Below are 27264 nucleotides of genomic sequence, written 5' to 3'. Positions count from 1 at the left end.
AGTCAGAAAAGTCATAGTATAGTATGTCGTCCAAAATCAGTCAGAAAAGTCATAGTATAGCATGTCGTCAAAATTTTGACAAAAATGTCATAGTATAGTATGTCGTCCAAATTTTGACAAAAAGTCATAGTATAGTACGTCGTCCAATATCAGTAAGAAAAGTCAAAGGTTAGTAAGTCGTCCAAAATGAGACAAAAAAGTCACTTTGTTGTTGGGGAGAACATGCAAAGTCCCGGGAGAAAGACCATTGACACAATCAGGGCTTGAACCCCCAATCTTCAAGGTGCCAAGGAATGCCACTGACCACTACACCAACGGTGCAGCTCGGGCATGGCATACTATGTTGTCCAAATTTTGGCAAAAATGTCATAATATAGCATGTTGTCCAAATTTTGACAAAAATGTCATAGTATAGCATGTCGTCCAAATTTTGACAAAAATGTCATAGTATAGTATGTCGTCCAAAATCAGTCAAAAAAGTCATAGTATAGTATGTCGTCCAAATTTTGACAAAAATATCATAGTATAGTATGTCGTCAAAAAAGTCATAGTATAGTATGTCGTCCAAAAACAGTCAGAAAAGTCATAGTATAGTATGTCGTCCAAAATCTGTCAAAAAAGTCATAGTATAGTATGTTGTCCAAATTTTGACAAAAATGTCATAGTATAGCATGTCGTCCAAATTTTGACAAAAATGTCATAGTATAGCATGTCGTCCAAATTTTGACAAAAATGTCATGGTATAGTATGTCGTCCAAAATGAGACAAAAAGTCATAGTATAGTATGTCGTCCAAAATCAGTCAAAAAAGTCATAGTATAGTATGTCGTCCAAAATCAGTCAGAAAAGTCATAGTATAGCATGTCTTCCAACTTTTGACAAAAATGTCATAGTATGTCGTCCAAAATGTGACAAAAAGTCATAGTATAGCATGTCGTCCAAAATCAGTCAGAAAAGTCATAGTATAGCATGTCGTCCAAAGTCAGTCAAAAAGTCATAGTATAGTATGTCGTCCAAATTTTGACAAAAATGTCATAGTATAGCATGTCGTCCAAAATCAGTCAGAAAAGTCATAGTATAGTATGTCGTCCAAAATCAGTCAAATAAGTCATAGTATAGTATGTCGTCCAAATTTTGCCAAAAATGTCATAGTATAGCATGTCGTCCAAATTTTGACAAAAATGTCATAGTATAGCATGTCGTCCAAAATCAGTCAGAAAAGTCATAGTATAGCATGTCGTCCAAAGTCAGTCAAAAAGTCATAGTATAGTATGTCGTCCAAATTTTGACAAAAATGTCATAGTATAGCATGTCGTCCAAAATCAGTCAGAAAAGTCATAGTATAGTATGTCGTCCAAAATCAGTCAAATAAGTCATAGTATAGTATGTCGTCCAAATTTTGCCAAAAATGTCATAGTATAGCATGTCGTCCAAATTTTGACAAAAATGTCATAGTATAGCATGTCGTCCAAATTTTGACAAAAATGTCATAGTATAGTATGTCGTCCAAAATCAGTCAGAAAAGTCATAGTATAGTATGTCGTCCAAAATCAGTCAAAAAAGTCATAGTATAGTATGTCGTCCAAATTTTGACAAAAATGTCACAGTATAGCATGTCGTCCAAATTTTCACAAAAATGTCATAGTATAGTATGTCGTCCAAAATGAGACAAAGTCATAGTATAGTATGTTGTCCAAAATCAGTCAAAAAGTCATAGTATAGCATGTCGTCCAAATTTTGACAAAAATGTCATAGTATAGCATGTCGTCCAAATTTTAACAAAAATGTCATAGTATAGCATGTCGTCCAAATTTTGACAAAAATGTCATAGTATAGTATGACGTCCAAAATCTGTCAAAAAAGTCATAGTATAGTGCCAATGTAAATGGAAGAGGGCTTAACCTCCGGGGCTGTTCACATAAAAATGAGTATTATGGTCTTTTTATCCACACAAAAACAGCATTTTAGGAGAACTTTTAAGTGGTCTCAGAGTACGAAAATCTCAAAACGTCACATTGTGTTTTTTGTGTGTAGAAAACCAATAAAATATGCTGCTTTGGGAAAGCAAGGATGTCATAATCCCACCTCTCTCTTGTGCTATCATTGGTTGTGGCTCATCATCATCATCATCATCATCGTCACATTCCTCTTCTTCTTCATTCTGTCTGTTTCTGTGATAGTGTACAATGTCATGTATACTTCTCAAATAAAGGTTTTCTTAACAAACAGTTTGTACAGGTACTTAGTAAGTTTTAACTTAGTAATCGATGCAGCAGCGGGTCAAATGTGAATTGATACAATTCACTGTGAGGAACTAATCCAATGTTCAGTTTTGTGGCAGACACATGAGCGGCCCTCACGGCACACAGTGCACAGATGACCTACATAACAGTGCTTCGTAAACAGTGCAGCGTGTTTACTGTTGCTTGTGGACGAACGCTTCATGTTTTTCCAGCTCTGTCACGTCTGTCAATTACAGAACTCTTCAAATATAGAGGTAAAGAAATCATAGACTGCACAAACAACCAAACCAACACTCTCACCGTCACTGGTGCAGAAATGACACTTTTAAACATAAACATTTATGTCATAGATAAATACATATACATATATATTTATATATATATATATTCATAATATATATATATAATATATAATTTTTGACTATATAACATTATAATCCTGGTCAACCTGCCATTATTCTACTGTTTCATCAGGCTTATGTCTGCCCTCTGCTGGTGCTTTGGTGAATCATTAAAAAAAAAAAGGAGCATGTATAAGTGAAAATGTTGTTATTCTTTTACAGTTTTGAGTGTATGATACTGAATATCTCATGTGTTTGTTTACAAAAGTGAAGACGCTGAAGAAGGTGATACCCCGGTACCCAGTAGGGTGCCAAAGAATGCCATTCTGGTTATTTTGGTTCTATTCCTAATGGAAACACAAAAACATACATGCTGTACTGAACCAAACCATTTCACTCCGTGGAAACACAGCTATTTTACACCCACCACACTCACAGTGATCACTATTAGGAACACTACACTGATCACTTTATTGGGAACATCACACAGAAAAGACTCAATCGTTTAAAGAATTCATCTAAAGAATTCTGTATGAAAGCTGAATACAAGCATAAATGTCCTGGATGTTATTCTGGTGAGTGTTGAGAATGATGACTCCTGACGATTATCACAGAACCACCAGTAGAATATTGACTGTAGCGACTATGAGTGGAAGTATGGCAATCACAACCAAGAGTAAGTTCCTGGCACACTTGGGCAAAGTGCAGCACCTCCGCCGTTGCTCCAGCTCTATGAGGGTTTGTGTATGTATGCACCTGGCGATGCTTTCCTCCACACTTGCGTCTGCAACAAACAGCATGGTTTTCACCTTCTTGCCAAACGTCCTCGTGAGCTCCTTGACCGCACGCTTGGCCACCGGCTTGCACATGCTCATGCGTGGAGCGCGTCCCTCTGGGAGACAGAGCACCGACTGTGTCACGTCCACTAGACGCGTAATGTGTCTGCCCGCAATCAAGCCGGGGAGGGACGCGAGTGCTCCGGTCATCAGGAACACATCGTGGACGGTCGAAATGAGGAACAGACGAATGTGCCTCCTTGGCAGGTTTACGCAGTAGTCCTCTGAGGCTGGGCCCTGCTCATCCCCCTCATCATCAAGGTCACTCTTCACGTCAGTGGGGTCTAACATGTACCCCATGAAGGTTGGAGATTCCATATCCCGGTCCTCAGTAAGGCCTCCTGTCTTCAGTGTTCTTTGTTGAGCTGAACCAGTGCTATTGTCAGAGATACTGTGTTAGTTTAGGGTTCGTAGAACGTTGCCTTATTTGTTTGCTCTTATGTGTATGAGGTCACACGTGGCATCAAAGGCATGATGTCTGATGTCATTTATGCCTTTGATGCCACGCGTAAGACAATTGAGACGTTTATTACTTAAGAGGCAAACTGAAGATTATAAAGTGGAAGCAGAATCTTCTGAATATGCAAACCTTAAGGAACATGTTGCTGCCATCTCGGCGCTTTCATACGTGCCTGAGGAACTTCCTCCTCTGCTCCAACGTCTTATTCTGTATCATGGGTGTGATTCTGCTGGAAGTCGGGGTGTGGGGGAAGCTGATCCTGGACGCCTATTTCTACCTGGAACCTGAGGAGAACACCAACGCGACGTACGTCCTCATTGGGACCGGGATCACCACCGTTATTTTTGGACTGTTGGGTTGCTTCGCTGTGTTCCGCGGCACTCCATGGATGCTCAAACTGTACGCCTTTTTCTTTACCTTGGTGTTCCTGTCTGGGTTTGTGGCGGGCGTCTCAGGCTTTATCTTCAAACACGAAGTGAAAGCCATATTTGGCGCTGCCTTTGAAAATGCCGTGAAGTCCTACAGCAGCTCTGACAGCAGCGACACTGTGGTCGATGCCATTCAGAGGACTCTGCACTGCTGTGGGGTGAAGAGTTACTCTGACTGGAGCGACACGGCCTACTACAAAGAGAACGGCCTCCCTGCCAGCTGCTGTAAAGACAACTCCGACTGCTCACCTGAGACCTTAAAAGACTTGGACAATGCTGAGAGTGAGGTGTACAAGTTGGGCTGCTTTGAGATGATAACTAATGCACTGGAGGCCAACCTGGAGGTCATCGCAGGGATCGCCTTTAAAATTGCTTCCTTACATCTGATTGGGATATTGCTGGCTTGCTGTTTGTCCCAACAACCTGCCTGAGAGTTAGTATTAGCAAATGACAGTGTTTGTGAACGCTCAGCGAGAAACTGAACGAAAACACGGCTGAAAAACCTGGAAGATGAGAAATGTAAAACTGGCCCAAATCAAAAGCTGAACTGTATCAATAGAAAAAGCACAAGTGTATAAGTTAGTATAGGTCAGTGGTTCTCTATTATTTTCTGTCATGCCCCCCCCCCCCCCCAGAGGACAGAAATGTTTTCACGGCCCCCCTGAATTGAAATTCTATTGAGAACCTGCTAATTTTTATTTATTTATCTGTATAAACCACTGTATGAGTTGTCCTGCCCTGCCTCTCACGTCCCCGTCCCCCCCCCGACACCTCACCGCGCCCCCCCAGGGGGGCCCGCCCCACTATTTGAGAAGTACTGGTATAGGTTGAAGTAGTAGAAGTCAAACATTGATATATTGATAAAAATGCTACACTCTGCTACAGCTGCTCCTCCATGACCATCGCAGTCATTACTTAAACATATATATACAGCAGTTTATAAAGTATATATACTGCTGTATACAGTATGTATACATACTGCACATATGTGTACTGTATATACTGCTGTATACATATATACATGTTAGAGGTTTACATTAAACACATTTTTAAATAGAGTGTTTGTTCATTCAAAAACACAGCGACACACACACACACACACACACAGGCAGTGTAAAGTGAATACACAGAAGGTGTCAACAGTGCAAAGAGCAAAGACTGAGTGTAAAATAAGCTCAGTGACAGTGACTGACATTTACACGGCCAGTGTTCGAGTTACACCGTGACATTTGGGGGGGGGGTCCTGTTTTCAGGTGGCACCGCAACTAAACACGTCACATGCACACACACGTGTAAGTGTGTGGCAGCACAGTTTTTGGCAGAATAATACAACAAAAACTCACATGTCACACATTCTATTAGGTTATTTATTATTTATTTATAAAGTCAAAGGCTGTAACCTGTGAAACAAAAATGGTGTGTTAATCTACAACATTTAGCAAAGGAAATGTCTAAAATGTCAACAACTTTTTAGACTAGTTTAACTGACCTAGTTTAACTGACCTACAGACTGACCTACAGGCTGACTTACAGACTGACCTACAGGCTGACTAACAGACTGACCTACATATTACAGACCGACCTACAGACTGACTTACAGACTGTCCTATATGCTGACTTATAGACTGACCTACAGACTGTCTTACATATTGACTTAGAGACTGACCTACAGACTGACTTACAAACTGACTTACAGACTGACCTACATACTGACTTACAGACTGACCTACATACTGACCTACAGACTGACCTACATATTGACTTAGAGACTGACCTACATACTGACCTACAGACTGACCTACATACTGACTTACAGACTGACTTACATACTGACTTACAGACTGACCTACATATTGACTTAGAGACTGACTTACAGACTGACCTACATACTGACTTACAGACTGACCTACATACTGACTTACAGACTGACCTACAGACTGACCTACATATTGACTTAGAGACTGACTTACAGACTGACCTACATACTGACTTACAGACTGACCTACATACTGACTTACAAACTGACCTACAGACTGACCTACATATTGACTTAGAGACTGACTTACAGACTGACCTACATACTGACCTACAGACTGACCTACATACTGACTTACAGACTGACCTACAGACTGACTTACAGACTGACTCACAGACTGACTTACAGACTGACCTACATACTGACCTACAGGCTGACCTACATACTGACTTACAAACTGACCTACAGGCTGACTTACAGACTGACTTACAGACTGACCTACATACTGACTTACAGACTGACTTACAGACTGACCTACATACTGACTTACAGACTGACCTACATACTGACTTACAGACTGACCTACATAGTGACTTACATACTGACTTACAGACTGACCTATATGCTGACTTACAGACTGACCTACAGACCACTGAGGAGTGGATGTCTTTGTTTTTTAATATACACGTAAACCATGTATATACTGTTATATAAATTAACATCATATGGGTTTAATATGAGGGTATATACATGTTTATATATACTGTCACATACATTAATCAGTCAACAAAATCCTGATCATTGCAAACAAAAAGTGTATTTTCAAACAAATAAAGTACAACCATTTTGAATGATTTACATCCATATTTTATTATTTTTGATTCTGTGAATCTAAATCTAATTGCATATTAAAGAGCCAGTGTGGACTTTTTTGGTCATATTATTATCATTTGGCAGAAACTGAAGATAAAAAGCAACATAGTTAACTTTCTATAAGTGTACAATCACCTGATTATATGAGCAACCATGTTTTTACATGAGCCCACCATCGTACTAACATGAGAAGAGCTAAATAACCCTGACCCTGCAACAATAAATGATGATACATTTTACACACACAGAGATGCATTATTCCATCAGCAACACGCTTTCATCCATGCACATGTTTATATTCATGACATTCGTAACAATGTATTTATTTTTTACAGGTTTATAATGTGTGTGGTGACAAGACATGAATCATTAAAATCATAAAAACTCTTCAGGATTTAGAAAATAAATTACACACAAAAGAAACATTAACGCCTTGAATCATCCAAATATCCAAGAAATACAGAAGTAGCCTTTGTTATAAGTTCACATTGTTTACAGTTACAAATGTTCCAGCAGAGGACAGAGACATGAAGACACATGAAGACACATGTGACCATTAGCTCGGGTTGGTCTTCCTGCGCTTCAGTGCGGTTCGTTCGGTGTCAGCCTTCAACTGCTGGTACTGCATCTGTGCATCACACACACACACACACACACACACACACAAATTACATTATTTATGCATACAGACAGTTAACCTTACATTTTTATATATTATAATTGAATTTGGTGGTGCATGACCAATCTGCAGAAAATGGCAAATAGGAGATCAAAATTTGTATGGTTCCTTTGAATAATAGGAAGCCTTAACTTTTAGTGGATAAATGAATGTTTTTTGTGGAGAACAGTGTGCTTTATTCCCACTATTGACATATTTACAGTTTATAATATGAAGGCTTTATAAAAAATAAGGACTTTTCATTAACTTTTTGCTTCAAGATACAAAGTTACTTTTGTGAAAAATGAGGAAAAGAGGAAGAAGACATGTAATGATGTAAGTTTTTTATGAAATAGTTTTCTTGTGTGAAAACCATCACAAACACATAGCTAATATAAAAATGGACACACTGTAAAAAAATCCTCAATAAAAGCCTGGGTCCTACTGAACACTCTATGATCAGAGAGCGGTTACTCACCACTTGAATATCAGAGGGCACTCTGGATAGAAAGTCCAGAACCTCGTTGTTGTCAATCCTGTACGGATTACGAAGCTTCTTGGTGAATTTATTCATACCTGCAGAAAAGAACAAAGCTACATGTGCATGTTCTGTGTCGTGGTGTGAATGACGCTGTTGTGAGTGACATCAGAAAACTCACCCCACGCCAGCACAAGGTATCGGAGAGGAATGAGATGGAGAAGAACTGTGGCCAAACAAAAGGCAGTGATCGCCAGCCAGCTCAGAAAAGGCACAGTCCAGTTAGAGATGCTGCAGTGGAGAGAGAAACAGGAAGCACATGTGTCCTCAACGTGTCCACTCTGTCCAAAGATCTGCACTTGTGTGTGAGCGTCAACAGGAAGTTCATTCCTTTGAAAACCCCAGTGATGTGTTCACCAAAAGTGCTTCGAATTCACTTCAGTGGTTTGTTTATATTATTTATTTATGACACGGTTAAGACCTAACCACACAGAAACAGAGCGAAACCTAATGTTTCCACCGCATCGTTTTCAGAAAATGTTTCCATCCACACAAAACTCTAAAAGGTGTAGAGTACTCATGACGCCAGGGCCAGTAGAGCACGCACACACACACACACACATACATACTGTATACAATCACACAAACAGAGACAGGATGAAGAACGTGAACGGACCAAAACACAAGAAGAAGAAGACGACGACGAAGAAAAACTACAGCAAGTGCAAGTGTAAGAGAGAGAGGTGGGATTATGAAAAAAAATCTGAGGATGTGTCTGCTCGCACGTCGTATGATCTAACCTCCCGCTCTGACATCAGCTGTCAATCACCTCCACGCACATCACATCACGTTCTATTGAAGAAGAGCTGAAGCTTAAATTTATACTTCCATTAAAACAGAATTGTGTTTGCTTCCAGCAGTCGCCCCCCGGTGGCCAACAGGGGCAAATGCACTGCAACGACCCAAAACACATGCAGATTCAAAAACACCAGCATATTCTGGAGTTGCTCGGGTCTGTGGGAGCGCTCGTTTATCGTGCAGCTCTGCGACCAGCTGTTACCATACTTCTTTTCTCACTTTATTAAAAGACTTTTATTAAGAGGTTATCCGACTGAGGTCAAACTACCTGATGCTGAATTTTAACGCCTGAATGACAAAGGGGATTTGCGGTAAAACGTCTGCAGTCAAGCTGATTTTCAAGGACGTCGACATCCGGCTTTTCAAAATAAAACACTACCTGTGTAGTGTCAGAGACCTATAAATCGGACATAGAGTACGGTATATCTGATAGTGTTCTGTAAAACAGTTGTACTGTACAATATTTAAAAAAAAAATTCAAATTTAAAGTCAGATTTGTTGTTTTAATAGTAAATTATTATCAACTTTGAGATGCAATAAAAGTATACTTTTCTACGCCCAGAGCAAACTACTGCTGACACTGATCATAAAAACTGCGTTGTTACAGGAGGAGAATGAAAACGAGCGCTCCCACAGAACACATCATGTGTTCATAATAAATGGATGAGACTGAACGTTACCCACTTTTTTATCCTCTCTCCATACGACGCCACCTCATCCAGAGCATTCTGTACGCTGACGAACACTTCCTGCACGGCATGCAGTCTCTCCATCAAGCCTTTGTCCTGACAGAGACGAGACAAACCTCAGACTTCCATCCACTCGTTGCATAATATTTGACTGTTTTTAATGACGATACCTTGTCCTCTTTATCCTCTTCTTCATCGTCCAATTCAAACATGGCCTCCATTGACTGCAACAGAAAAACATGCGATGACAACAGGACTGAAGTAAAACCCACATCTGACGACTGTGTCACACTTTTTATTTATAGAAAAGGTTTGGATGGAAAACGGGAAACATTTTCAATATTAATATAAAATAACATAACATAACAATGCTTCTCTACCTCAACAAAAAAAACAAAGGAAAATTTGTTTTATATTTAATTTCAGGTCTATTCTACTCTTTGTTTGAAGCACACCAGTTATTAAAGACATGTAATAATGTATTCATGCACACATGAAAGTATAATGTTCAATATTAAATGTATTTGACATTATTATTATTATTATTATTATTATAAATCTACCACAGCACAACACTCTTTACTCTCCATACTTTCCAGGTCTTTCTTTTACTGCATTTACACGATTATTCTTGATTTTACATTTATCTAAATTATCTAATTATTAAATCTGACCATGTATTGCATCTGTTTGATGTAACAGTACATTTATTTATGTTAGCACAACATCATATACTTAATTAATGCAGTTATAATTCAGTAATAACATGGTAATCATTGCATAATAAGAGGTAATATTATTATAACAGTATCACTACAATAGTATCTCCTTATTACCACACGACTACACTGTTCACATGAAAGATCTTCAGCTCTAGATTACGTTAACTGGACACTCTAAATGTGAGAGTGAATGGTTGTCTATCCTTATGTCATCCTCCACATGACATAACCAGGATGTGATTTTTTTGTTTACTCACCAGATCATCTCTCTCCCTGCTTGAGCAGAAGAAGTAGTTCCAGAGCAGCAGGAGCACCAGTGCCAGTGGCAGCATGTAGAGCTCCAGGTTCCATACCACCACCACAAACAGCTGACAAAGTGGAAAAGACCTTTACACTGTATGCTTTTAAAAAAAAAGGAACTCATCATAAGCATATGACATCATTTATAATGGATCTAATTTACATAATGAGTATGCAGATGTGGAGAAGCACGGAGAGCTCTCAGTGCACCTGCTGCCTGGACATGGTCACGACACCACTACAGAAAATAAAAGAGACTTCCATCCTTGTAAATGCCGTACCACAAAGGCGGTGACGCTCCTCTGCGTGGATTCCCATTGAAAGCAACTATTGACGTACGATCCCCAGTTGATCAGGACCATGGCGCACCGCTTCACACGATTAAAATTCTGCTGGATCAACTGAAACGACAAAGTAGGTGTTTCTGTTAGTTTTGAGTTGAGAGTTAAATAATTAGCAATGGAATTCAATCCATTCAAATCTTAGCCTTAGAGGTTCTGCCTCATTAGAACCAGGTGTTGGTCTTCATGAGGTTTAATGCCAGAAAAGGTCCTAAATTGGTGAAATGGATACAGAATTGTGCACAGAAAGTCTCGTGTTGTGACATAACTATACAACAGACTCAGGTGTGTTATATAATCGATGAATCCGTCGATTATTTTCTCGATTAATCGATGAATTGCTTGGTCCATAAAATATCAGAAAACCTTAAAAAATGTGGATCGGGGTTTGTCAAACCTGGAAATGATGATGTTCTCAAATGTCTTGTTTTGTCCACAAACCAAAATGATTGACTTTTAATGATTTCTTTGTTCTCCAGAGCAAAGAAATGAAGACAATATTCACATTTAAGAAGCTTAAACAATCAGAAATCTTGTTTTAATCATGAAAAAAGCAGCACGTCTTGTCTTCAATCGGCCTAAAAGGGCACACGTCACCCCTCTGTTCATTGAGCTCCACTCGCGACCCTTAGCCGCCCGCATCAAATTCAAATCACTGATGCTAAGGCTTATGTTACCCCTCGACTACTCCGTTCATCAAACACCCCACACAAGACAATCCAGACTCGCTGTTGGAATGAGCTACCAAGAGCTATCTTCAAGAAGCTTTTGAAGACCCAGCTCTTCCAAGAGCATCTTCTGTCCTAGCACTTGCCCTAACCCCTACCTCGGCGTTCTTTCCAAGACTTCTTCTCTGTAGCTTATTCCTCTCTTCTAAGTCATTTTGGATAAAAGCGTCTGCTGAATGCTTAAATGTAAATGTAAATATCTACGTGTTATCAGGATAAAGGGGAAAATAAGTTTGATAATGGTGATCAGGATGATGCAACATAAAGTGGCCACTGAAGAAAGCAGCCGGAGGAGTGGTTCCATGGAGATGCCTCAACATCTTTACTGGAAAATGTATGAAAAATGTTGCACGACTCGTGAAGTTTTGGTGAGTGATAATTGTGTGTAAATCAGAATATCCACATTTTAAATCATTAAAACAAGCTCTCAGATGTTTCAGCTTCTTAAACGTGAATATTATCTTGTATCTTCATCAACACTGAATCATTTTTGTGTTGAGGACAAATAACCAGACATTTGACAACATCACTGTTTTGAGGTTGAAGATTTTCTAACATTCTATGGACCAAAAAGAATCCACACAGTGATCAATTATTAAAAAAAAGCTATAATAATATGTGTTATGACGTCTCAGGAGACACATGATCAGGTCAGGTGTGAACATTTCTACATGGGTTAGTAGACAAATAATAATACAGTGATACAGTGATAGTACGGCAGAGTATGAACGTACCTGTTTGGACACCTTCAGTTCCTCCTCCATATATTTCTGCTCTGCTGGGACCACAGTCCTCAACGCAGCTTTGACCTGACGACAAAGGAGCAGCCACTCTTAGAGCAGGTGGGTCATGTGACTGACTCACAGTCACATGACCCACCGCACGGACTCATACTCACAATGTTGTAGATGACATCAATCTCGAGGTAGATGACTCCTTTGGTCGGACCCGTCAGCTTCTTATCTTTTAACATGTAGCCTTTCTTCTCACCGTTACGCACCTGACAGAGGTCAGAGGTCAGAGGTCAATCATACACAAATCTACACGATGTATGGAACAATAGGATGATTAAGGGACCGGAGCGACTCATTTCTTCTTCTTCTGATTCTTTTTTTGGCAGTGATGTAATCCATGACCCTCGTTCTGCAGGACGTCACTGATGTTCTCACATGTTCTCCCCGTGTGTGTGTGTGTGTGGGGGGGGGGTTTCTCCGGGTTCTCCGGTCAAAAACATGCAGATTTGGAGATTAGGTAAATTGGACACTCTAAATTGACTAGAGCTGAAACAATTAATCGATGAATAGATTATTAATTGATTACTAAATTAATCGACAACTATTTTGATAATCGAATAATCGGTTCAAAGCTTTTTTCATGATCAAAACAAAATTTCTGATTGTTTAAGCTTCTTAAATGTCAATATTTTCTTTGCTCTGGATAACAAAGAAATCATTAATTCAATCAATCAATTATTTTTGGTTTGTGGACAAAACAAGACATTTGAGAACATCATCATTTCCAACTTTTAAGGATTTCTTTGTTATCCAGAACAAAGAAATGAAGAAAATACTCACATTTAAGAAGCTTAAACAATTGGAAATCTTGTGTTAATCATGAAAAAAAAATTAATCGATTATTAAAATAGTTTTAGTCGATTAAATTAGTTTTAGATTAATAATCGATTAATCGTTTCAGCTCTACTTTAATTGTATGTTTGTTTGTTTTTTAAATGATGTGGGACATGCGACACACACAAACACACACATACACAAAGTGATATCCTTAAGCTAAATCATAACCATAATAATAATCACAATTCAAATCTCTGTCCTAAACTGAACCAGTTCCTTTAGAAATGAGGTTCCGCCTGATGAGGCCCAGGTTTTGGCTTTCATGAGGACGACGTGTCCTGAAAAGGTTTTAAAGAGTTGACAAAGACAAAGACAGTATTTCAGCTCACATGTAATAAAGGGATGGCAACTTTCCCCAGGAAGTCTGCGCTCCTGTCTCTGTCCTCATCAAGCACCGTCACCGTCAACACTGAGTGAATGTCTTTGACGTTACTGAAGGAAACAGAGAGATCATCCATGAAGACTGTGCTTGGAAAACGTGGGTTTTGATTTTGTGCTTTGAAAAGAATGAGGTTTCAGTTATGTGACTTTTTTCACTCAGTTTTTTCTCTTTTTGGGGGAAAGGTGAAAAAAAGGGCACAATTCTTTCCCTGAATTAGGAAAATCATCGTCCAAATCAGTTTTGACTCTTTATCCCCTTCACTTTTTTTTTTTTTAACCACACATCTATTTTAATATTTGCATTTACTTTTACAATTTTTCAAATATTCTGTTCAAATTTGGGTTAAATTTGAATAGAAACCTGTCTAATGAAAGACAGAAGCAGAAAGCTGCCCCGATATTCTCAAAGAGATTTCTTTTTCTTTTGGGGGTAAAAAGTGAAGTGATGATTTTTTGTAATGTTTTTTCTTTTTTAAAGGCAAGTGAAAAATGCTTCTCATGCAAATATATAGAAATATGATTTTATATTATATTCTGAAAGAGAGACAAAGGGACAATTATTTGCACAAAGCCTTTCAGTGTTTCTGTAAACAAACAGAAGTGTGCGTTTACTTGTCTTGTTGTCCACTGTTTTCTAATCGTGTCTTTTTGATATTTTGTTGCTGTTCTTCTTTGTTTTTCCACTCTAGTCCTGTCTGCCTATATAAATACAAAGTATATGGACCCTGCTTTCTCCACACAATAACATTATAACACTGTTTGGTAATAAAAAGTTAAGTTACTCACAAGGTGAAGGCTTTGTTCCACTCTGGACTGAGGTTCTTGTAAACAGTGTGTGTCTGTAGTCTGTCATTATTTAGCTCCAGCACACAGAAAGGGTCGCTCTTACCTGAAGAAACAATGAATCACACAAATGATTACTATGTTAGAAATGTGTTGTGTATAAAATGACCATGACATGATGTCATCGGAGGTTAAAAATATGTAATGTAATTCATAAAAACACAACTTTTTGCCCCATTGACGACCTCATTTGTGGTGCATCTTTTATAACAAGGTGGCAGCAGCAGCATTTAGTAATGTCTGTTTGCAGAAGTGATGACATTTACGAGGTTCCATGGATGCATCTTGAAGCTGCTCCTCTACACTCAACATGCAGTAGATCACACACAAAAGTGATGGCATTTACCAGGGCCTTTGAATGCATCTCTTAGCTCATTACTCTTCTTCTTCTTCTGCAACACTGTGCATATCAAAACAGTCCATTGTGACTGTGTACACACACCACAATCAGGTGTCATTTCATTTCCTGTCCATGTAAACGATGGAATCTTTCATCTTTTTTTGGGATATTTGGTAAAGACAGCGAGTGACAGCCCAAACAGTAGCGTGTATGTGTTTGATTACCAGTGACATCCGCAGCTATGAGGTATTCGGCTCTCAACACCTTCACTTGCACGATGCCCACATCTTTCACGTTAGAGAACGAGTTCCACAAGCTCTGGAGAAGGAAAGAGGAAACACAGCGTCACACTGCCGCTCATGTGTTGGACATTATTCAGTCAACTGAGCGATTCCAGCGCCACCCACGTAGCGTTTGAGTGTGTCCCTGCGTTCTGTTTGGTCGTCCAGCGGCGTGACGGACAGGTCAGCGATGGAGACGCAGGCCGAGGCCGTGAGTGTGACCAGCAGCACCACGTAGCCCCGGGACTCGTCCAGCTCCAGCTCCAGGCGATGGGTTTGTTCTTTAGCCAGAGCAGAGAGGTCCAACTGGCAGCTGGACAACACACACACACACATACACTGAGTGAAGAGTGTAATCAGGCTTAGTTTCATCTGTTGTCATGTGTCATTTAAGAAAAAGAACCAGATGGCAACAAATATGTCCTACGAGTCTTGAAAAAAAATATTTTTTATATCATTTGATATAAATATATATTATATATAATCAAATCAGTATTTCTGTAACACTAATGTATTCAAAAATAATAAAATATGATGATTATAAAACCAGGAAAATACCTAATATAGATATAATACAGTAACACTGAAGAGAGGATCGGAGCATCTTCACTGATTCACTGATGCATTTCATTCTCAGTTGTCTATCTTATTGCACATGGTTACTTTTTTCATCAGTCAATAAAGACGAAGCAGTAGCTGAGTTACCTGGGTGTCACGGCCAGAGATGTATAGTAACGAAGTAGAACTACTTCACTACTTTACTTAAGTACTAAAATGCTGTATCTGTACTTTACTGGAGTATTTTTTTCCCTCCTACTACCACTCGTACTTCACTACATATTTTCGATGATTTTGATAGTTTTGCTGCGATACATTTTTCATGTGCTGCATCGTTACTGGTTACAATTACAAAATTGTTACGAATAATTCCAAACCCACATGATCACCAGGTTTGATGACGCTGGCTCATCAACGAGCGAAACAAGAGATCAAGCTTCCGTTCCGCCTTTCACTCTGCAGCCTGCCTGCCTGGAGAACACTTCAGGTGCCTGTTAGTTTGTTTCAAGGTGGAAGAAGAACCAGAAACTCCACCTTCAACTTCTTCGGGCTGGCCCTACTTAGAGTCTATGTTTTCATTTGTGGGCGTAAAAAACTGTTCATAACGAATTAAATGCTACTCTGCCTCCCGAAAGATTGTGAAATAATGGCCTTCAGAAACACATGTGGCCTGCAAGCTGGAAGTGTGAGACCTCTGAAGTGAATGATCTCTGTGAGACACACAGCACTGCCACCACTGTGAAAACTGAGCAGTAATAACTCGGCATAAGTGGAGCAGAGAAGTGGAACTAACCATCCCATCAAGTCGTCTCTCATGCCAGGGTCTCTGTCCCACACTGTGATCTCCAGCACTCCCCCTTTCTCGTCGAACAGATTCAGATCAAACTGCTCTCTCCACTGAGGACTCAGCGTCTTTGGCACAGTCTAAAAAGCAACAAACGTCAATCACTAACATTTTTAACAAGTAGCTTTTGTCAATGACTGGTTCACTGCATGTTATCCTCCTTATTATATGGCTATTTGCTAAGAAAACAAATATTAAGTCATAACTATATACTATATATAGCCTGTGGTTCCACCAGAACAAACTGAAGAAAGACTTTTTTACTGTCCCTTAGTGCTCAGTGTTTTTACCCAAAGTCTGGGATATATCACGCTGCTGCGAGGACAGAAAATAAAGAGTCGCAGCAAGACAGATGGCGCTCAGCGATAGAAAACATAATAGGAAATAAAAAACACAGATTTCTGTAAAGATCTGCCCACCACAGAGGTCAGGGAGGACCAACCTTGCTCCTGTACTTCTGAATACCCAGTTTGAACTTGACGTATGGGTCACTCAGGCCGTTGGAATCCATTGGTGTTAGGCCTCGACCTTCCAACAGCGCGATGCTGACGATCCCTCGCCAGAGCTGGGACTTCCGACGCATCTCTGGGACAAATGTAGACGGCTGCTGCTGCTTGTCCACGCACACACACACACACACACACACACACACAAACAAACACACACACACACACACACAGAGTTTGATTAGACCACTGATGATTTCAGCTCTGCAGCAGTTTCCATAAAATAAATAAAAAACTAACTATATCTCTGCCTAGACATGGCTGGAAATGGTGTTGTCACCTCCCACTTCATCTCCTCTGTACGCCACTGGACAGATCTACAACCAATCACATCAATGACCCAGATGACACATACAGAGCGACAGAAAACTAAGATGGAAGCAACGGACGAATCGACAGACAATTGCCATGTTTGTTCATTATGTGAATTGTTGGGTTTCTCTGCTCTCGATGATGTTGTCGTATGTGCGGAGACTTGATTTGGCGCTATACAAATAAAATGGAATAAAATTGAATTGAATTGAATTGAATTATATTGAATTGTAGTATTCCACTTCACCATCGGGTGACGGTGCAAGTCTGGACGCGGGGCATAGGACGTATTTGCACCAAAGAAGAAGAAGAGGATCATTGCATGGGTCCATGTGAGCGGAGCGCTTCAGTGTGCAAAGAGAGCTCCACTCCTCAGCATGGAGGGGTGAGTTAGGGCACAGCTCCAGGGAGTCACTAAGAGCCTAATCACCACTATACATTCACTTTATTCACATAAGGCTTCCACCATCACCGCTCCCCCAATACCCCACAAACGTCATGGATTTCTTGTTACATTATTAACAGTGCTGCTAGTGTTACAGTATTAATGACAGCAGTCCGTCAGTAGAGTGGAATGAAATTAAAAAAAAACTTTCCGTTATTTATCTGAAATATAATAACGTTACATCCAGAAGCCGTTTGTCACTGCAAACAGCTTCATTTCTGATATTATCTGAGAGAAACACAAGTCTGTCAACTTGCCTGGGATTGAGTGTGGCTCTCTTTTTTTACATTATAAACCACGGATGAGAACACAGTCGGGATGAGTGCCAGACACTCCAATAAACCAGTTATTGTTGATGTTATCAGCTGTGCCATGTTTAATTCTTAAGTTCAGGTCTCAGGTTGGTTCCCGGTGAAGTCAGTACCTCCTACAACCTAAACTTTAGTGTTGGATAAAGAGGATCTAAGTTGCTTATTCAATAATATAACTATACACATGGAGAGTGGGAGACGCCATACATACTGTGGACTCTCGACATTCCTCTATGGAACGGTCTTTAGGTGACAGGGTGACATCCAGCTCCAGGGTGCCCAGGTCCTCATCAGGGTACTGTGGGTCCTTCAGCTCCAGAAATACAGGTATCGTCCTGGATATCATACACATACAGTATGTGCTATGATCAACTCTTTTACTTAGTGCTGAATGAAGCAATAGACACTTCCATAAAACTTATGTCATCCACGTTTTGACAGAAAATCAGCTGATGTCAGTGACAAAGAGAGAAACCAAACACATGGCTGGAATAGCTGCCACTGCTGCCCCTCCCTTTAAAGCTAAAGCTAAGAAAATGGGTGCAATTATTTTCCCCAACATGAGAACATTTTATCTCAGTAGCAGTAAATTGTATCGTTTTTCGTGTAAATTAGGCAGCATGTAAACACAAAATAAACAAAATGAATGAGAATGCGGATTTTAGTCAATTATTACTAACTATTATACTACTAACCCTATTGAAAATATCAAATTACTACATTATCTATATATGAATACTATTATATTATACTGTGGTGTAGTGTAGTGAGTACACAATCATGACACCCGCCATCCCACCTGCACAGTGCGCACTTTTTGGGTGGGGTCTGTTTGTTAACAGTTTAACCTACATTTGTAAAAAACATGCTATAGTTGTCATGTTCAAGTTCAACAATATTTAAACCAAAATAACCTATTTCCTGTCTTTACATTTCACTTCAGAGTAACGTGGATCCTTAAAGCTTGGCAGAAATATCAAAAAGCTTAAACTATCCCTTTAATGCACTGTACCTCTGCTGCTCCAGAGAGTCCAGATGGAGATAAGCAGAGCCTATGAAGTCGTCTTGAAAGCCAAAGTCATAATCAAACACCTGCAGAGAAGCAACAGAAAAATCTCCACTGACTTCTCTTCACTAAGAATGCATGTGTGTGTGTGTGTGTGTGTGTGCTCGAGCCTTTAATTACCTTCACATTCAGTGGTTCACTCAGACTGTCCAGGATCAAACTCTTCTTCTCATTCCACACAGGGTTGAGGTTTTTGGAGATGACTTTGCTCTTAAACACATCTTTATTGGCGAGTTTGATCTTCACATACGGATCGCTGCTGCCTAAACACAAACAAAGCAAATCTGACACGTCCACAAGTGCAAGACAGAGAAATAAAAGTAAACGGACAAGACATGAATGTACCTCCTTTGTCTCGTATGGCCAGGTTGTGGCCTCTCTTGAGTTCAATCTCCAGGTTGTACATCAACAAGCTTGGGGTGGGTCGCTCAGAATCAGTCCCTGAAGAACACGGAACAACCGAACTCTGAAAAAAATCAAATAAATAAACAGATCCATCAAGTGCAAACACCACATTTCCATCAAATCCATCATCCAAACCACAAAGTTTCTGCAAAAAAGGACGAGTTGAAGCCCTCACTACCTGAGCTGCGTTTGCATTCACTTGCCTTTCGCACAGCTACAGTAACACTGGCTGAAGCGTCAGTTCTCTCAGGGGAGTTACCACTGACAGGAAATTACACCAGAGCAGCTTCCTCTCATCCGTCCACAGCGTTATTGAGGTGTGTAACACTCACTTTCACTACAGCAACAGCCTTCCTGGTGTGGTGATGCAGAATGTCAACAAGCAGAACAGACGTAAAAGGAGGATAAAAAACTAGAAATACACAGAAAGTGGCCTCTGTCAGTATGGCCGGCCACAAAGAACAAGTGTATTCTCAAACAATAAAATACAATATTTTTGAATGTTTAAATTGCTGTTTTATTTGCTTCATGAAAAGTGTTGTTATATTGACAAAAATCTAATTCCATATAACGCCAAGCACCAAAAGCTCGTCAGTAACTGTCCTTCAAAAACTACAACATGTTTGCATTAAGAGTCCACTGTCATCTCCCAGTGATGCAAAAACATAACTATGGGCCATCCCTGAATACGACACATAGGTAAGATGGGTCTTGGCACTAAGTTACAGACAATGACATTACAAAAATGTGTAAAAGTCAGAGAGTACACTTATCAGGAATTTATTACATTGTCTGGTTCTTCATGCCAATGTGTCTCTGGACAAGTAACGTAACTCTTATCTCAGAACATTATCCTGATAACAGAGAATTAATAAACAAGCATACAGGCATGTACATGTACTGTATTTCTATGGGATGAACATACAGTGTATACCAAATAGTAGTGTTAGTACATACAGTAATTCTGCTTCTACGTGGGTAAGTTTCCAAAAGAAAAGAAAAAGTTTGTGGTGTTAATCAAAGACTGAGCTCACCATACATCACTTTTAAAGCCGGCAACTACTCTGCAGAGGATGTAACATCCTGTCAACACTCACCCACCAGTGCTCTGATCAATACCTCTATAATGTGATAGAATACATTAGGGTAGCACTATATGGCTGTGGAATATGAATACAGGTCTCGGCTGACTGTGTTCAACACATGACTTGAGATTGATTTGATAGTTTTCAAATGAATCTGGACTTTTAGCACATGAAACCCTCTGGATCAATTCACCCTATCCAGAAAAGTAATAACACATAATAATGTTAATTACCATAATATTACCAGGTACAGTGCTGGTGATAACAGAATTTCATATATGGAAATGTCATATTCATGTATACATACATCGAAATCACTGTATTAGACTACTACAGCAACTACTTTATTCTGAAAACTAAACCTGATGTGTCATTTTCCTACTTCTTTTTACTACCCCGTACTGAATTCCGCTGAATTAAAACGGCTCTGCTGCGGCATCCTCCAGAAATATGAGTGCTCTGTAGCCACTCTGACCCCCCTTATTGGGGGTGTGGCCAGAGAATGGTTGGTGACGAAGCACCGGGAAAAGTGACAAACACCGGTAAGAGCCAGCTAATACGAAAATTCAAATGTAATGGGAGGTGTTTATCCAGAGAATCTAATCTGTCAGTGGTGGCCAAAATTCTTGAAGCTCTTGTGAGTGAGCAAGTAAAGACGTTTTATTTTTTATCTCTTATCAAAATATCAATCAGGCTTCAATTAAGCTGTAAATGACATTATTGTTGCACTTGACAAGAAACAACATTGTGTATCACTTTTCATAGATTTTTCAAAAGCATTTGACACTGAAGACCACGATATTTTAAAACTTAGACTTGTTCACTCTGGACTCTGAATGTGTTACTGTCCACAAGGGGATGCCGCAGGGTTCTGTATTAGGTCCCCTTCTTATTTGTTATTTACATCAATGATCTGGGTGTAAACGTGTCAGATGATAATTTGCATTGTTATGCTTGTGACAGTTATTTACTCTTGGTCCGGCCATTAAATCGGCGCAGAAAGCCTTTGTTGTTCTCAGCACTCATTACTTAACCTGAAACTTCCCAATGCACACAAGACTAAGCTTATGTTGTTTTCCAATTCTAGGAAGAGTTCACAAATGATCCCTCAGTGTCCACTGTGGAGGGAAATGATATGGAGGTGGTTCACATGTATAAATACCTGTGTGTCTTGATTGATGACTCCCTCTCTTTCAAAGTTACATGTGGAGAAACTTGTCAGGAAGCTCTCTCTACTCTCTCTTAATGCAAAAAAGCGGTCAGTGTTGGATTATTGAGATCTTTTATACACAAATGCTTCTGCTCAATGTCTTCGAATGATTGACACTGTTTGCCACGCATCCCTGAGGTTTATTATGAATTGTAAAGTGTTGACACACCAGGGTTATACACTTGGGTGAGATGACCTGCTCTGGCTAAAGGTTCAGTCATTGGTACACTTTCATATACTGTATAAGGCCAATAATAACAATAATGCCTTTAATCTAAGGGTGCCTTTGAAGGTGTGAAGGGAGAGAGTTCCACTCTGCCCTGGACCCCATGGTAACAAGACAGGCAGAGGGTTTAGAGAGCTGGAGGGCAACTTTCACATGTGCAGTGTATTATTGCAAATCCTATTTTTTAGTAGTATTTTACTACGGTATCTTCTATCTTATCTTCTTCATTTCCTGACTTTGGTGTTTCTTCATTACCAATTTATGAGAATTACAATAATTACTTCAAATTTCTCCTTCTTTCTTCTTCAAGACGGGGGTAAGAAAACCAAAAGCAACAATTGAATGCAGTAACTGGTGTTTGACCAGAGGGGCAGTAGATTTTTATCACGTGTATAATTTATAAAGAGCTCTGATAGCTGACATCACACAACCATGGTAACGGCTCTGACACACCCCCCTGGCAGCAAACAACGCTGTTCATCCCTATAGACCAGACCTGAGCATGATACAGCCTGCCTGACTGGCCCAGGTGAGGTTCATTAGAAATTCAGGTTGGTGTACTGGTTAGCACTCTTGCCTTTGCAGCAAGAAGACCCGGGTTCGACACCCTGACGGAAAAAGGGCCTTTCTGCATGGAGTTTGCATGTTCTCCACGTGTGTGCTTGGGGTTTCTCAGGGTTCTCCGGGGGATGCAACACACTTGTAAAGCAGTTGTTCAGTACTTCCTCCATGACGTCTTACACAGTCACTGGACTGAAATACAGCGGCAGGGTTTGTGATGCCGCTCAGCAGGGCTGTCTCTAAATACACCAGACTCCTCTGTTAAATATTGAGTTTTTAGACCTTTCCTTGGTAAATGTTGGAGATTAACCCACATTTTCAGGATTATTAAGTCTCTTTAACTGAGCTACAGTTCAGCATTGTTTGGCTTGATTTTTGTGTCAATCAGTGGCCGGAAGTCTGACGACGTCACACATGGTGTCGCCTCAACTCGCTCTGAACCAGAGCAGAGCAGGTACTACAAAAAGTACCAGGTAATATCACTGATGGAACCGTGGCAAAATAGTCAGAGACAGACTAATGGGACAGCATTACCAGATCCCCACAGATCAGAGATGCTATGAAGAGCAGACCACAAACAGGTTGTGTGGTCTGTAATGGGGTCAGTCTAACTGACATACAAGTCTGCACAGCAATGTTAACACAGCAATTATTTATATTACACTGCCCGAAGCTAATACTAAACCAACATTTACCCTCCCAGTGACAACAACTCTAGCTTTAGCCAATGGACTACAGAGTTAAGATGTTTGTCACAAAGCTATTTGTTTCCCTCAGGCTCTTGAGTTAGAGTTGGAGTTAGATGAAGGGAAGTTAATCAGGAAGTTGAAAATAAGGATTAAGGATAAAATGTCCTCTCCAGCTATTTCCGAACTCGTAATAAGCACGCCGGGGGCGCAATAAATGTACCTCCCTCATAAAGAAGGCTAAATCTGAATTTTTACTGGTATTTTTAACTTAAGCGTTAGCAGAAACAAACTTCCTAAAATTTGGAAATCTGCGTTTGTCCTCCCACTGCTTAAAGGAGGCGAACCCTCAAATGCAAACAATTATAGGCCTATTTCAAAATTATGTATTTTGGCGAAAATATTTGAAAAATTGGTTTGTGATCAGTTGAAGGACTTTTTACAACATTCTAAACTCTCTTCAATCAGGTTTTAGGAAGCAAAACAGCACTGCTACTGCTGCCATAAAAGTTTTAAACGATGTGTTTGAGGCATTGGACTCAAAAAAGTTTTGTGTTGCCCTGTTCATTGACCTGTCCAAGGCATTTGACACTGTGGATCACAATATTTTGCTAGATATTCTCATCAGAAAAGGCGTCTCCACACAAGCTACTACTTGGGTAAAAGACTATTTGGCAAATAGGACACAATGTGTTCAGATGGCTGGAGTTAGTTCCACTTTTCTTGAGGTCACAAAAGGTGTACCTCAAGGCTCAGTCCTAGGACCACTTTTGTTTACAATTTATATTAACGATCTGTGTGCAAACTTGTCCAATGCCTCACACCATTTTTATGCTGATGATACAGTCATTTATTGCTCTTCACAAGCATTCATATTTTTGCAATCCGCCCTTGATACAGTGCAGACTAATCTGGAGAAATTGAAACTGGTTTTAAATGCTGAAAAATCCAAAATAATGTTTTTTTCAAACTCATCTGTTCCCATGGAACAAATCCCCTCAATTAGAACTTCCCATGGCAGAGCTCTTGAGCTGGTTACCAGTTATAAGTACCTGGTATTTATGATTGATGTGGAGCTATCTTTCAAAGTGCATGTTATAAATTTGTTTTCTAAATTAAGGGTGAAGCTCGGTTTGTTTTATAGAAACAAGTCTTGTTTCTCCCTCAGAGCTAGGAAGGTCCTGATATCAGCAACATTCTTACCAATACTTGACTATGGCGATGTTGTGTACATGTGTGCCTCTAACAGTTGCCTACAGTCTTTGACTCCAGTCTATCATTGTGCTCTGAGGTTCATCACTGTGAACTGTATACCAAAGCTTCCATGTCCTCTCTGTCTGAAAGACGCTACACACACAGGATGACTCTGGTCTATAAGGCTCTTCTCGGCTTAGTTCATACCTATTTAAGTACTTTTCTTCAGGGAACCAGAAGCCATTATGCCTTACGTGCAAATGACATTTTGCACTTGTCCGCCTCACGCGTTCGGACCAAAATGGGAAAAAAAGCTTTCAGTTTCTCTGCCCCCTCTGCTTGGAATACCCTCCAAACTGAACTTAAATTGCAAGCTTTTATTTCACTGGGAGCTTTCCGCTCCATCTTAAAAGTCAGACAACAGAAATCCATTGAACAGTGCCTGTGTTTTTAAATTGTTACTGTGACCACAACTCTTGCACTTTATGTCTAGTTGTACTTTTGTATTTCCATGTTTGTATTGTAGTTGCTGACTTCCTGTTTTTATTTAACTATGATGTGTGCTGCTGCCTTTCTTGGCCAGGTCACCCTTGTGAAAGAGATCTTGATCTCAATGGGTCTTTTATCTGGTTAAATAAAGGAGAAATTAAAAATTATAATAAAAATATAAAAACCAGAACTTGACTCACCGGCTGCTCATTCCTGCGCTCCAGCTGTGTTTCTGCCTCTGTTGCCGCTTTGCCACCACTGTCGCTGCAGTTGTGCTGCGGAGGTTCAGGCATCGTCTCCGGGGACTCAGACTCCAGTTTGGAGCCACTTCCCGCCGCTTCGCCGAGGAGCGGAGCCTCGAACGGGACTTTTAACTGAGGGGGGGAGAGTAAGTTGGGCTCGTTCCCGGTCGTCGTCGTCGTGTTCCTCTTCGTTACTTCCCCCCTCTCCCTGGAGCCCAGTCTGGGACTGCGCAGTGGCTTGACTTTGGCTTGGAGCTGCTTCCATATCGTGTCTCGTAGGGAAGCGAAGCTCTCGCTCTCGTCCGCGTCGCTCTGCTCCATTCCCGCTTGTGCTCGGAGCTCCGTGGAGCTGTCGGGCTGATAGAGAAGAAGCTAAAGATCAAGTTATCCGATGAAAGATTTGAACAATTGAGAAATACTTTTGTCTATTTCATTTCAATTAAATTATTATTGTTTCTCGCTGCTCTTATTGTTGTGTAAATTTCTGCCATATTTACAGTGTTATAACTGGCTTCTCTTAACTGTGTTTTTCCATTGTTCTGATGAAGGATTTGTGCAATTGAGAAATATTTGTGTCTATTTATTAATTTTTTTTAATTATACAATTTTATTTTCCCCACAGATGTTGTTAAATTTTTTTACATTTGCCATATGTTAGATGTCCTTGTGGACATGTAATAAAACATCACAGTTTGTTTGACCCTGTTGTGTTAGTTTGTTTCAGTCCATGCTTGAGGGGAGTCTCCCAGGGTGTCATTAAAGCTAGAACCGCCACTGGTTGTTATCAAGTTATCAGTTCAGACAGGACCCTTCATGTCTGCATGTCTCCTCTAACAAACGTGTATAATAACTATCCTCACTTTCATAAAGTTGTGACAAAGACTTTAGATTAAAAGGTTAAAAAATAGAACTTGACTCACCGGCTGCTCATCCCTGCGCTCCAGCTGTGTTTCTGCCTCTGTTGCCGCTTTGCCGCCACTGTCGCTGCCGTTGTGCTGCGGAGGTTCGGGCAGCGTCTCCGGGGACTCAGGCTCCAGTTTGGAGCCGCTTCCCGCCGCTTCGGCGAGGAGCGGAGCCTCGAACGGGACTTTTAACTGAGGGGGGGAGAGTAAGTTGGGCTCGTTCCCGGTCGTCGTCGTCGTGTTCCTCTTCGTTACTTCCCCCCTCTCCCTGGAGCTCAGTCTGGGACTGCGCAGTGGCTTGACTTTGGCTTGGAGCTGCTTCCATATCGTGTTTCGTAGGGAAGCGAGGCTCTCGCTCTCGTCCGCGTTGCTCTGCTCCATTCCCGCTTGTGCTCGGAGCTCCGTGGAGCTGTCGGGCTGATGGAGAAGAAGCTAAAGATCCAGTAATGTGATGCAGGACAGTCGTTGAAACACAACACAAACACAGTGTTGTCAGTGTTCCTGGATCTCCTCAGTCTCGGTGGTCCTGCCCCTTTGACAATATTTTTACAACAAGAGGAGGAAACTGAGCCTCTGCGCACGTTAAACTTGGTGTTTTTACAGTGTTATGTACAGAGTAACCAAAGTATTAAACCACCGCCCAAAGCCACGGCTGCTCTACATTAACAGCATTGATAATGATCCTATATTTTTAATACACCAGTATGTAGAAGCTCTTTAACCCAAAGGATTTTTTAATGCTAAAGTATAATTATTATTATTGTTGTTATCCATGAATTTTCAAAGCTACAAAACAAAAGCAGAAAGAATATTAAAGTGTCAGGATGAGGTGGTGATGGACCACAGATGTCAATTATTAAACACATGTCATTGCATGTCCAACAATAATAATAATAAATTTTATTTGTAAACACAAACATCAGAAGATAAAATAAAATGGATAAATTAAAAAAAGGTGAAAGTTAAAATGAAAAAAAACACAGTAGGTGGAGGTTAAAAATCATTACAAGAATTTAAAATGCGAAATGCTGGAAAA

The 27264-nt window shown here is 40.2% G+C and overlaps 2 protein-coding genes across 3 annotated transcripts; one reads left to right on the top strand and one right to left on the bottom strand.

Moving 5' to 3' along the window:
* Positions 1–3971: 3971 nt before the first annotated feature.
* Positions 3972–5043, top strand: LOC131445985 (tetraspanin-7-like). Its single transcript, XM_058616818.1, has one exon. The coding sequence runs from the start codon at positions 4001–4003 to the stop codon at positions 4736–4738; it is 738 nt and encodes a 245-aa protein (XP_058472801.1). The 5' UTR covers positions 3972–4000; the 3' UTR covers positions 4739–5043.
* A 1886-nt stretch (positions 5044–6929) lies between these two features.
* Positions 6930–26932, bottom strand: mctp1b (multiple C2 domains, transmembrane 1b). Of its 2 annotated transcripts, none has more exons than XM_058616815.1 (21): positions 26247–26932; positions 25285–25698; positions 19574–19694; positions 19349–19491; positions 19175–19254; positions 18374–18497; positions 17031–17201; positions 16538–16668; positions 15313–15499; positions 15130–15223; positions 14509–14611; positions 13671–13773; positions 12609–12710; positions 12445–12519; positions 10923–11042; positions 10599–10709; positions 9790–9843; positions 9615–9715; positions 8254–8363; positions 8073–8170; positions 6930–7564 (listed from the first exon to the last, which is right to left on the bottom strand). In XM_058616815.1, exons 1-21 carry the CDS (start codon positions 26607–26609, stop codon positions 7493–7495), a joined length of 2877 nt encoding a protein of 958 aa, XP_058472798.1. In that variant the 5' UTR covers positions 26610–26932; the 3' UTR covers positions 6930–7492. The 2 variants fall into 2 exon arrangements, with proteins under 2 accessions (XP_058472798.1, XP_058472799.1); XM_058616816.1 differs by having other exon boundaries at positions 6931–7564; positions 17031–17198; positions 26247–26931.
* Between the last annotated feature and the right edge of the window lie 332 nt (positions 26933–27264).

This window comes from Solea solea, chromosome 19, assembly GCF_958295425.1.
Source record: "Solea solea chromosome 19, fSolSol10.1, whole genome shotgun sequence".
Lineage (NCBI taxonomy): Eukaryota > Metazoa > Chordata > Actinopteri > Pleuronectiformes > Soleidae > Solea > Solea solea.
The sequence above is the reverse complement of the archived record's forward strand: the minus strand, read 5'-3'. Positions and strand labels throughout refer to the sequence as shown.